This window comes from Parus major, chromosome 5, assembly GCF_001522545.3.
Source record: "Parus major isolate Abel chromosome 5, Parus_major1.1, whole genome shotgun sequence".
Taxonomy (NCBI): Eukaryota; Metazoa; Chordata; class Aves; order Passeriformes; family Paridae; genus Parus; species Parus major.
Window position 1 is genome coordinate 30,512,127 of NC_031774.1, and position 12,370 is coordinate 30,524,496.

Here is a 12,370-nt window from a genome sequence, read left to right on the forward strand (position 1 = left end):
AAACGTCACACTGATGTGTCATTCTAGTCTCATGTGAATGATTACAGGTGTTTTCCATACAGGTAATAACACAGGAATCTGAGGATGTGTGTAGCACCATTCTGTGGGTCATAGCTCCTTACCTAGTCAGCTTGATGAAGGCTTCAATTATTAAACCTACTACTTGCATGGTTCATGCACAATTGGTGCTTAACAGACATTTAGGGAAAAAATTTTACAGAGAACAGGAGCAGATAAGGAGTGCAGTCAAAGTATTGTAAAACTGATTTCCAGGTTACTATCATGTTACATATTTATTCTGCTTGCGTGAGGAAGTCTGTAAATTTTTGCAGCAGAAAAGTTATGCTCCTTTTCCCTGCACTTAATCTATTAAATTTCCTCCACCAAAGAATGGATTTTAAATTAGTAAATACAAGTTCAGCTGCAACCAGACAAAACTGGCTATCATCTTACAATCTCAATGTTAGCATTTGCTATCTCTTAGGATAAGTGTGCCGAAGTAGAGTATCCTGTTCATGGTTTTGGAGAAATACAAGGTGTAAACAATTCATTCCTGAAAAACAAAAATAGTCCTGAAGAAGTTTGTCTTCTCAGCTTGAGGTGAAAGCAAGCAAGGGAGAAGGGGAATGTTATCTCTCTGAGACAGGAAAGTCCTCAATCCTACATGCTGACTCCATGCTGTGGGGGTGGATGTGTTGGAGATGCAGGAATTATTCTGACAACTGCAGAGTTTGCAGGGGATTAAGAGATTTTCTGCCCCAATCATTTAGATTGCCAAAGACATCTTAGGTCATCAAGTCCAACCAGTAACCTGACACTGCCAAGTCCACCACTAAACTGTATCCTTAAGCATCACATCTCTGTGTCATTTAAATACTTCCAGGAATGTGGACTTCAGCACTTCCCTGAGCAGCCTATTCCCATGCTTGACAACGCTTTTGATTAGGATTTTTTTCCTAATGTCTTACCTAAATCTCCCCTGGTGCAATTTGAGGCCATTTCCTCCTGTCACTTGTTACTTGGTTGAAGAGGCTGATCCCCACATTGCTGGAACTTCTTTTCAGGTAGTTTTAGAGAACAGTAAGGTCCTCCCACGCCTCCTTTCCTCCAGGCTAAAAAAACCCAGCTGCCCCAGCTGCTTCTTAGGAGACTTGTGATCCAGACCTTTCTTCAGCTTCATTGCCATTCTTTGAATGGCAATCTGTTTGAAGCAGACTGGGATCTGGAGCAACTGAAGATGGCCTGTGCACTTTCTGCCCTATGTCAGAGACCCTCTCAGGGCGTCTTACATGCAAGAGAACAAGAAGACTGTTCTATTGCTGAACTCAGGCTGCAATCCTGACTTTTCTATCCGTGTAGCACAGTAAATTGCCAGTAGATGGCACACCACAATAATTTATTTTTTTTTCCCAAATGTTGCTGAAAGAAATATGCAGCACAATTTTTGTTAATATTGTGTTTAATCATAATAAAGCTCCTTGGGTAGGAGAGAGAACAGTAAATGAGTTACCTGGCTGTGGCCTTTTATGGTACCTTTTTGCTGAACTCTTCCATCTATCTTCAGTTTGTGTATTCTCATAAATCTGCTCACTTGGCTGGGCATTTTGATTTCTTCTCACCTCTAATTAGATTATCAAAAAACAAGTAGGATGTATCTATGAGGACTCCGATGCACATGTAGTTCTTATTTATTCTTTGTGTCAGCAAGGATTGTATTTTTGCTTCTACCAAACATTTGCGAACCAGCATTACTCATCTGGTGTGTTGAGTGTTGTTATCTGTGTATCTATATCGGGAGACTGACTCAAAGATTATGGGAAGATTAGAGGCAGATGGCTGAAGGTGCTCCCTGCTTGTCTGGTCAAAGTCAACACCTCTGTATATTCAGCCACAAAACAGATTTTGGATTGCTGCTGTTTGTGGTCCAACATCTGTCTGGTATATTACAGTAAACCAATATCAATGACAAATCACCTTCATTTTCCAAAGCAAATACTTAAATACTAGCCTACAATACTACTTCTCTTTTATGGAAAGAGTTTTCAGAGCAATTACAATGAAACGTTCAAAGGTGAATTAAATGCTTTACTAATGGTGACCTGTAAGCAAAAGACACATAGGAAGTTTTGCTAGCATTCTGACTGTGAAAAGGATTCATCAAAATAAGTTCTACATTTTTTTGCAAACTTCTTTTATCCTTAGGAGATTAAAAAACTCTTTTACTACTTTAGAGTATCCAACAGTACTCCAAACCACTTAATTCTCTGTAAACAGCAGTGATGATGTTGGATTTTGATGAAGCATTCAAAGGGATTTAATAGGTTTCCTCTGCTTTTTCAGTTTGTCTGTGAAACCCAAGGTGACAAGAATCTGGAGACAGAGATTTCAGTGTTAACAGTATGATGGCATTACATTAATCTAGGCCTTCTCTTTGTCAATCCATTAGGGACTATCAGCTCTCACCCATCTGGCTGACAGTTCTGTAGCGTTAGTGACAGCTGGTTGAACGAACTCAGACAAAACCAAAAATTTGCTTCTAAGGAGGGTAGAATTTTTAAGAAACTTGCAATTTTCTATGTAGCTGCCACTCAAGGAGTGAATCCATCAATGAAAAGACAACTACAAAACATGGAGGTCATTCTTGACTGCATTTTCAAGTTCATAGAATTGTTTGGTTGTTTCCATTGAACTGAAACTGTAAAATTCCTTCCAGAATAAAAACAGGTAGCATCTCCCAGCTGATATACTAATTATTTTGATAAATATATATCTGGATGTTTTTATGTCTTTGTTTCCATTTGTACTACTGTAATTCTGGGATTTGTTCTTTTCATCTAGAAGACAAACACCCACAGCACAATATCAAAACTCACAAAATAGCATTGTGCAATCCACTCAAGCTGCTGTCATAGCTAGTCTTAACCAGAAAAAGGCAGTAGGCAGCCAAATTAATTTTTTACTCAGTTGTGTACACTTAAAAATACGGTAGCTGAATATATCTTTCTGTATGAGAAAGAACTTTTAACATGTAAAGAAGTTACATGGTGAGAGGACAAGAGACTACTAACCTAACACTGAAAAGGGTGCATGTCAGTGCAACTATTGGATAAGGCAAGATGCTGTTTAATTAACTTCTCAATTTGTTAACAGGATGAGATATATATATATATATATAGAGAGAGAGAGAGAGAGAAGCTTCTTGGATTGGATTATGAAAGAAAAATGGGGGGGGGGGGGGGGTGTCTTTTTCTTTGGATTTTCCAGGGATTTAAACCAAGAAACTGTATTATGTAGGTTATAAAAACACATTATTAGGATAAGGAAATCCTTAAAACTGGAGGGCATGATCATTCATACTGTGGTCTAACAGTATCCTAACACAGTTTCTTGAGGATATTTTTTTTTAAAAAGTGAGCATTTTTATATTAACTGCATGATATGTCACTATGAAGATGATGTCTGCCTGTGGTGTTGTACTGGAAAGAGTGTTATCAGTAGCTTTAACATAAATTCTTCTTAGTGGTTTTATTGGTAAGTATTTCTAACACAGTTTTGGCATTCTTGGGTTTCCATCCCAAAACTGCTGGAGTTTTAGATGTTTGTGAGCTTATGTAACACAAGAACCTCACAGATCATATGTCTTCCTGGTTTCCTCCAAAGCAGAGACAGCTCAAAGATATTAACAGACGAATAATTCACAACATCCCATTGATATGACACATGCTTTTTAAATCATGCCTGGTATAATGCAGTATTTTTATTATCAGCTGATGACCAGGTTAACATTGTTTAATGATAGTCTTTTCCACACGTTCAGTGATTAACCCTGACATCAATAAGTAGAAGGAAGCAAGTGTGACCACAATGTGACAATGAATACATATGACATAACAGGACGTGCTTTGTAAAGGGAAATTAGGGGGCAGGGAAGATATTACAGCCTTCGTGGTTTCTCCCGTAAGTCTGTGCCTACCTACTAAGTAACACATTTTCATTCTAACTAATCATACAAACTGCAGGATTATAAATCATTTTAAAAGATGACGCTTTAGGCCAATTTTAATCTTTTGTAAGATTTTTTTGTTACTTTTCCCCCCCTAGAAAATTTTATTAGTCTTTTCAAGATAACTATTAAGATTTCAAACTACAATGCCTTAAATATATCCATTACCAAGGAAGATACATGTACTTTTTACATATCTATTTTCTTCAGGTTCACATTTCTGTCATTCTACGTTTTAAGTGGCATCTTCTCCTTTGTTTTCACTCCCAAAGCGGAACACGAGTGAGCACTCCCAGCCGCTCCCACACGGGCCCCTGAGCCGTACAAGGTGTACGGGCTGTTCCGGGGGCGGGGCCATCGCGTGCGCGGCGGCGCAGGCGCGGGGCTGCGGCGCGCGGCGATGGCGGCGCGGGCCGGGAGTCTGTGGCTGCTGCTGCTCTGGCTCTCGGCGGCGCCGCTGCCCCGCGGCGCCCGCGGGTCGGAGCCCGTCGGGCCGGCGGAGCCGTCGGGCGGCGCGGGCCCCGGGGAGCGGTTTAAGATCGAGGGCCGGGCCGTGGTGCCCGGGGTGAAGCCGCAGGACTGGATCGCGGGGGCCCGGGTGCTGGTGGACGGGGAGGAGCACGTCGGCTTCCTGAAGTGAGCGGCGGGCAGAGCGAAGCGGGGCGGGGCGGGGGCTCGGGCCCCGCGGGGCGGCGGGCGGCCCTGCCCGGGCGGGAGCCAGCGGCTCCCGGGGCAGTAGGGCCCGCTCGCAGGCCCGGGCCGGCCCTGAGATGGCGGGCGTCGGGGGCGGCTCTTGCAGGGCTCGGCCGTGTCTCGGTCAGCCGCGCACGGCTGCGGCTCCGGGGCGTGGCAGAATCCCGAGCTGAGCTGCTGGCGGTGCTGTGAACACTGGGCCCCTGCCTTGTAATGCGCTGGGCACGGCCTGCTGTGCATTGCCTTAGGTTTTGGCCTCAGCCTCCAGCAGATGTATCCAAACTGATGACTCCGGTTGCTGGACAAAAACTTCAGAACGGAGTTCTAGTTTAAGAAAAAACAACAAACAAACCAACAGCCAAAACAAAAGCCCCAAACGCGTTTGCAGTGTCTGGAGGACCTTGTTTATTCTCAGCTTCATTTGTAAATTCTGCCGCTTCTTATTTAAGAATCTTACCTTGGCTAAGAATTTACTCGGTGTGGAGATATGTTCTTTCATGGCAGAAGTTAGAGTTGCAGCTCTGTGTTGAGTACCCGTGAAAAACTCTTAACTGTACTGGTGAAAGCTAATTTAGGGGACTTCGCTTTATTCCATCGCACAACATCATGCAAATGTAGCTGAAAGCTGTAAAGAATCATAATCTTATTCAGACTTGGGTGGTACTGAATATATTAAGATATGCTAAAGATCTAGAGAATCTAAGACATAGAAAATATCTTCAGAATTAAGACCTGATATCATAATTTCAAGAGTAGACAAAATTCTAAATTCTTCTTTGTGATTTTGAATACAGTACAGTGCATTGTTTTTAAAATATGTATAAAAATGAGATTATGTGGAATTAACATATGCCGTTATAAATATTCATAATTTTTAATTAATCCCTGTGCAATAGTAGTTAACTTTGACTTTGGGTTCCATCAATAGAGTAGCAGAACAGATTATACTCTGCAGATCTTGTAGAATCTTGACAGTGTAGCACCTGCTAAGCCACTACAAACAAGTTATGAGAGCCTGACATTATGTTTGGGAGCTGATTTAATATCTGCGATCTGGTTGGCAAATTTCTAAATACTTAATTGAAACTCTGTATTTCTCCAGTACTATAAGGAATGAAAAATAAAAAGGAAATTTTCAGGGAAACATTGTTATAACAGTTTCAGGTTCGTAGGTCCTTAAGTTAAAGATGTGGTGTGAAGTATGTAATGAGAAATTCTTTGGGAATTCACTTTTAAAGGGCTCATTTATTTGTCTTTCTGGTGCATATTACTAATTTGTTAGGATTTATTACACTTTTTGCCCTTTGAACAAATTTTTGTATTTGTATTAACTTTGAATCCTACTTTTAGGAAAAAGATTTTTGATGTTGCTCTTAACAGGGTACATAGCACTAGGTTTTTATTACTGGAGATTTCTGGAAACACATAGGTGGAAAAGTTCTGTACCTTTAAGGCAACTAACGCTGAAGCTTTCAAGCAACCTTTTACTAATATTTTCATCAAATATTCAAGTTTCATATTTTAAAATAAAAGCCACTTGTGTAAAAATCCCTTCTGTGTATATGTTCAGAGCTCTTAGTTTCCTTATTGCTGTGATTGAGCTTTCCAGTGTGGGCTGGTCCTAAAGGGAGCAATTAGAAGTAAAAACTGCTATTTCACAACAAAGGCACAAATTGCTATTTTTGTGCATTTCAAACTGTCCCTTATACCCACTCACACTATGTAGAATGTCGGTCTGGAGGGTTTGCTTTCAGCAGAAACACTGAAGCAAGGTAAACTTCACTGTATGCATTTCAAAAGGAGGAAGGAAGGTGTAAATTGCTTCTGTCATCACTTGAATACATGAAATATAACTTATTTCAGATCTTATTTGGACTTAAATTATTCCTCCAGCAGGACAACACCTTGAGGGCACAGCAAAATCTTTAACCTGACAGGGAATTTTCACTTCTATTGCAGCATGTGTTGATGAACTTAAGGGGCTTGATATTGTGAATAATGACTGATTTAATTTTTCCTTTTGTGTCATTGTGGTTATATTAAGATTTGTAATATAAAATGATATAGCTTCTTTTAAAAAAAAATACCAGCAGAACACCCTGTCTTATATTCTGGAGCATACTGAAATGTCACTGAACTTACTGTTTTTTTCAGGACAGATGGAAGTTTTGTGGTTCATGATGTACCTTCAGGATCTTATGTAGTGGAAGTTATATCCCCCGCTCATAAATTTGATCCCGTGCGAGTTGACATAACTTCAAAAGGCAAAATGAGGTGAGTCTTTTCTGATTTACCACTGTATTGATGAATTACGTGACAGCACAGTGTAAGAACTCACAGAAGCTGTGCTGCAGGTCTGATGTTCTGTCTCAGACTGTGTCAGCTTTTAGCATCACTTCTAGAAGCACATTTCTCAGATTCCAAAGTCTGATATCTTTCTTCCTTTCATATTTATGACCCAAAATAAGAGAAAAGAGACTTTAAAAGTTCATCTATTTGTTTGCTTTTAATATTTTTTATGCAGCTATCCTGAAATAAAATCTAGGAATAAGCTAGTTCACTGCTTTATTATTTGTCAACACTTTTTTTTCCCCCTTCTTCTCTTTTCCATTTCTTTAATAAATGTACTATGAGTACTTGGCACAACGAAATTTTTAAATATTTCTGTTGCACCCCCATAGGACACTTGTTACAGTTACTGGTTAATTAATACTAACAGTGGCCAGTTTGCATTATTTCTGTAGAATTGTTAGCTTGTTTTCATGTTGTGGCCAAACCACTCTTGACTGTAACTGCAGACTATTCAGTAATACAGAAAAATCTATCAAGGTGATTTTCATTTAAATGAAAATGCTCGTAGTTAATTTTTCCTTATTCAAGCCCACACATCGCATCTTAACTTTTAGGAATACAGTCATCAGTGTAAATACTCCTGCAGTATATTTAGGGGAGGTTAAAAAATTGAAATCTCACTGAAAACAGTGCAAACAGTCTGTTTATAATAATAATTAATATAATAATATTATAATATGATTATAATATGTAATTGCAGTCATATTATAATAATGTTTGAGCTTATAATAAGACCAGACAGTTTATTTGAGCTTAGGGTTTTCCAAACTCTATGGAATTATTTTTTTTTACAGTTTGTTAGTATCTTACTGGCAATAATTAATATGTAACAAATACAGAGATACAGGCTAAATATTTGGCATAGCCTCATGCTTAGCACTGTTTGTGTATCTAAGGGACTAGTAAGGTAACAAATTTGATGTAAATTGCTGGGATACATGTGCAGAGGAAAGTAGCAGGAGGCTTGGCATCTCTACCAGTCCAGCAGATAGAAACTATTAATGAGGAATGCAGGTGAGGAGTCAGAGATGCATGAAAAACGATGATACTTGGGGAAAATGTCGACAGGGCTTTTCTAAGGGATGTGCTGCATTAAAAAATTACAGTAATAACTAGAAAGAGGAAACGGCATGTGGATAACAGATGTATTTGAGAAGATCTACTTGAAAATACCAAGTTTTGAAGAAAACACGTAGTCATAAGGTAGGAGGGAAGGACATTCTATAGATGAGTATTTGGTGAAAAAAATCACAAGGAATAAATTATTTATGGAGAGAAGTCATCCCTGGAGTTGCACAAATGGATAAATATTCATCGTGAAAAATGGGTCAAGACTGACAAAGATGTTGGTACTGAGTAATTGTCTAAATCTTAGGCTCAAATGAAGAATACTAGTGATAAACTGTGGAAAAACCTTATGAAGTAATAAAGACTGAGATTCAGTATTGATAAATGCAAACTAATGCACTTACAGAAAAGGTATTAACTTCTCAAGTAGGTGATGTCCTGTGAAAACTGGTTAAACTCCACTACACTGTTCAAAGCTGGCCCCTAAACAGCATAGTTTTTCTTGCTTGTTTACAAGGTGATAAAAAATGGTTTGCTTTTGATTCCATAAAATATGCTGCTGAGAGAAATTAGCTTTTCAAAAGTGAAGCCTAGCAGACACTGCATATCAAATGGTTTTGTTTTAAGTCTTTTATTGAAGATTGTTTGGATTTTTTAAAAGATTCTATGTTTATATCCTCAATTATTTATATTTTGCTTAATAGAGCAAGATATGTGAATTACATCAAACCCTCTGAAGTTGTCAGGCTGCCATACCCACTCCAGATGAAATCTTCTGGACCACCTTCATACTTTATAAAGAGAGAATCTTGGGGATGGACAGATTTTCTCATGAACCCTATGGTATGTACAGGCAATTATTACAAGAATGCTAAGGATTTGTCAGATAGATACAGCTATTTGTCAGAATGCCAAGAATAAAACAATTGAGGAAAAACATGCATTTTTCCTTTGCTCTTCTGAGAGGATTGCTTTCCTGGATTTTACTTGCTTACAAATGGGAAGTTTTTCTTTGACATCTCCTCCCCTGTATACCACTGTTAATGTATGTCCTCTGAAAATAGACTGTAGTCTCTTCCTTTGACAATGTGATGCTGTTCTAGTAGTACAGAGATCAACATATTGCAAAATTGTCATTACAGCAGGTATAAGAGAGAATAACATCTCATCTCTTAAAGATTTGCCTTATCAGTCCAACTTTGAAAACTTGTTTGAAGCATAATACTCCCTTTAGCAGGTTTCATTCCTGACAAGTGTTGCTGTCTTACTGATTCAGAATGCAGTAGTTCTAGCTGTTTAGTAGAGCTTCATTTTATTTCAGTAGGTCTAAAAGTGTTTAGAGCAACAACTAAGCTGAAGAGGTTGTTCCCTGTTTTCTCTGTAGGTGATGATGATGGTTCTTCCATTACTGATATTTGTGCTTTTGCCTAAAGTTGTCAACACCAGTGATCCTGATATGAGGCGGGTAAGTGCATTCAATTGATGCATATGGAGAGACCAAAGATAATGAGATTTCAGGGCACACAAATCTAATAAAAACAAAACTGTACTTTAAAGGAAGACTTAATGGGCATAATTTATTCAGCTAATAACAGTGTTGCTGTTTTAGCAATGAGTCATTTAATAAGTATCAAGTGTGTTGTGGAGAGTGTGATGTGGGGTTTATTTGCACTTCAGCCTAAACCACAGTTTTCTACACTCTGAAATCCAGATGTCGCACTAGTATATATGCATATGGAGTCTTAATGTCATCATTAAATGATCTGATTTATTGTCCTTTCATCATGCAACATACTGAATAGCAGAAGGCTAGGAGAAAATGGAGATTCAAGGTGTTTGCTAAATCTTTATATCTTTTAAATACTTACTTTAACAAGTATTATTTGCCTGTCATAGGTGGCTGCTTTTTGAAGGCTTGGTGAACTAAAAACTCCTTTTTGTGTAAATGACCAATATCTTCAGTAGTACTTTATAGGTGTCTGAGTATTTTTTTTAATAAGTAAGAACCTTTAAAAAGCATATCAGAGCTGTATAATGCTCTTTTGGCTATAATTGTAATTAAAAAACAGATACAGAGATATGCTAGGTATTCATGGCATGTTCTTCAAACCAAGCTGAACTCTGGAAGTAGAATTTTAAAAAAAGATAATCACATATTCCTTACTTTTTTCACTGATCTGACACTGCTGATAGGCTGTTCTGATGGTAAAACCATCAAAGCTTTTGATAATTTAGTTATTATCAGATAACTGATATGACTTCTTAAGGAGAAATTTTTAAGTTGGAAGAATTTTGCTTATAATTTATCTTTAAAAATTAGGAAAAGGTTATCTATAAGAACTAAATTATAATGGCATTCTCTAGGTGACCATGTATTAAATTGTTAACTTAGGGAGGTTGTATGATGTTTTTCAAATTAACTTGTTATTTCTTTCTGGAATCAGCACAGTACTAGTTTATATAGAAAGTTTAATGATTTAGTAACTGTGCTTGTTGTAGAGGTGTAGTGTAGATGTAGTAGCAACAAGGGCTACTAAAATGCCTTGTAAGCACTTAAAGATTCTGAATGGGAGAAGAACAAGGTGACAATCCCACGTGAAACTCACTATTGCTATAAGCATTATCCCTTTGTGGATGTGCAGTTCAGCTGTTGTATGCATTAAAAGTACTTCAAAATTGGTTTATTTCAAAATGTGCTAATTCATTTTATAGAACCACTCTGCTAAACCCTAAAGTTACATTAAGCTTACCTGGATATATGGTCTTATATTAAAAGCCTTTTTTCCCTGAAGGAATGAAAACTCAGCTGCAGTACTCTAGTAGCTTGGTGTCAGAAAGTAGGGCAATAAAAATATCTAATCCCTTCAAACAGCATCTAAAATTTGTTAATTTGCTATAAATAATACTAATTTGAAAAACAAAACAAAAAGTGTGACATCTGTGAGAACACAGATCTGAATATCTAAACAATAGCCTAAATTTTAATACGGAGAAATGTAGTGCTGAAAAGAAATAATTTTTATCTTTTAGATTTTTTTTTTTTATCAGATGGTTGCCCTGCAAGACTGCTTAAGACATGGTTACCATTTTCCATACACTGCAGCTTTTAGTTTTGGGGTTTTATGTTTCTGTGTGCATGTAGCTGGATGTTGGGCTGTGGTTGCATGAAACTATGTAGCTATATGTATCCTGGAGGACTACAAAAAGTAAAACAACATTTGGGAAAATTTGGTATCTCTCTCATACAGTCTTTCAACTGATGCCTTAGATACAGCCAGAATTGCTACAAGCTATTAATATTATCTGATCTTTTCATGCAGGAAATGGAGCAGTCAATGAACATGCTGAATTCCAACCATGAGCTGCCAGATGTGTCTGAATTCATGACAAGACTTTTCTCTTCAAAATCTTCCAGCAAGTCTGGTGGTAGCAGCAGTAAAGCAGGGAAAAGTAGTTCTGGAAAAAGGAGGTAGTTAAGTTTTCCTCCTAAGTCTGAATTTGCATAGCTGTTTGTTACCATGTGGTGTCATGTTTATTTGTCTTGGAAGATCAAAAAGCCACTACTGTAAACTTTAACCAGGCACAACAACATATGTTATGCTACAAGTGTGGTTTGTAGCTTTTTTTAGACTGTATAAGCTGTTTTGTATTTGACAGTAAGCAAAAGATGATATGGCTTCAATACTGTATCTGTATAAAGTTATTGATGACACTGAATTAACTATATTGTTCTGTAGAGAATTAAAATAAATTATACAATGTGCTTCACAGTAATAAATATCTCAAGACAATGTATAAAAAAATTTCAAAGATAATAGAAGTGGAGTTCAGTTTTAAGATGTCTTTAATGTTTTGCACTTGTTGAGTTCCAAAATGAACAAATCATCCTTTCAAAATGAAGTTTTGAGTTTACTGGGTAAGTAATTTGCTGTATCATCTTGTCACATGTTACATATAAAATCATTTTATTTTATGCTGTTTGCTGTCTGTACAATTTACAGAATCACAGAGTGGGTAAGATTGGAAGGGACTAATGGGTCCTCTGGTCCGATCTCCCCGTCAGGGACATCCCAGAGCACACAGCACAAGATTGCATCCAGATGGTTCTTGGATATCTTCAGTAAGGGAGTCTCCACAACCTCTCTGGGCAATCTTTAGTTCAAAGATTTTCCACTATATATTGCCCTTACTCTGATCTACTTTCAGCTAAAAACTCTTCAGGAGAAAAGAAAGCCAAGTATCTTGCATGAGGAA

At 37.8% G+C, this 12,370-nt stretch overlaps 1 protein-coding gene across 1 annotated transcript; it reads left to right on the forward strand.

Moving 5' to 3' along the window:
- The first annotated feature begins 4,345 nt into the window (after positions 1 to 4,345).
- On the forward strand, positions 4,346 to 12,089 carry EMC7 (ER membrane protein complex subunit 7). Its single transcript, XM_015630789.1, has 5 exons — positions 4,346 to 4,639; positions 6,851 to 6,970; positions 8,821 to 8,959; positions 9,501 to 9,581; positions 11,437 to 12,089. Exons 1-5 carry the CDS (start codon positions 4,404 to 4,406, stop codon positions 11,587 to 11,589), a joined length of 729 nt encoding a protein of 242 aa, XP_015486275.1. The 5' UTR covers positions 4,346 to 4,403; the 3' UTR covers positions 11,590 to 12,089.
- The last annotated feature ends 281 nt before the right edge of the window (positions 12,090 to 12,370 follow it).

Coding starts and splice junctions, on each gene's coding strand:
- EMC7 (XM_015630789.1), top strand. CDS start 4,404: ATGGCGGCGCGGGCCGGGAGTCTGTGGCTGCTGCTGCTCTGGCTCTCG. Junction 8,960..9,500: donor ATTTTCTCATGAACCCTATG/GTATGTACAGGC, acceptor TTTTCTCTGTAG/GTGATGATGATGGTTCTTCC. Junction 9,582..11,436: donor GTGATCCTGATATGAGGCGG/GTAAGTGCATTC, acceptor CTTTTCATGCAG/GAAATGGAGCAGTCAATGAA.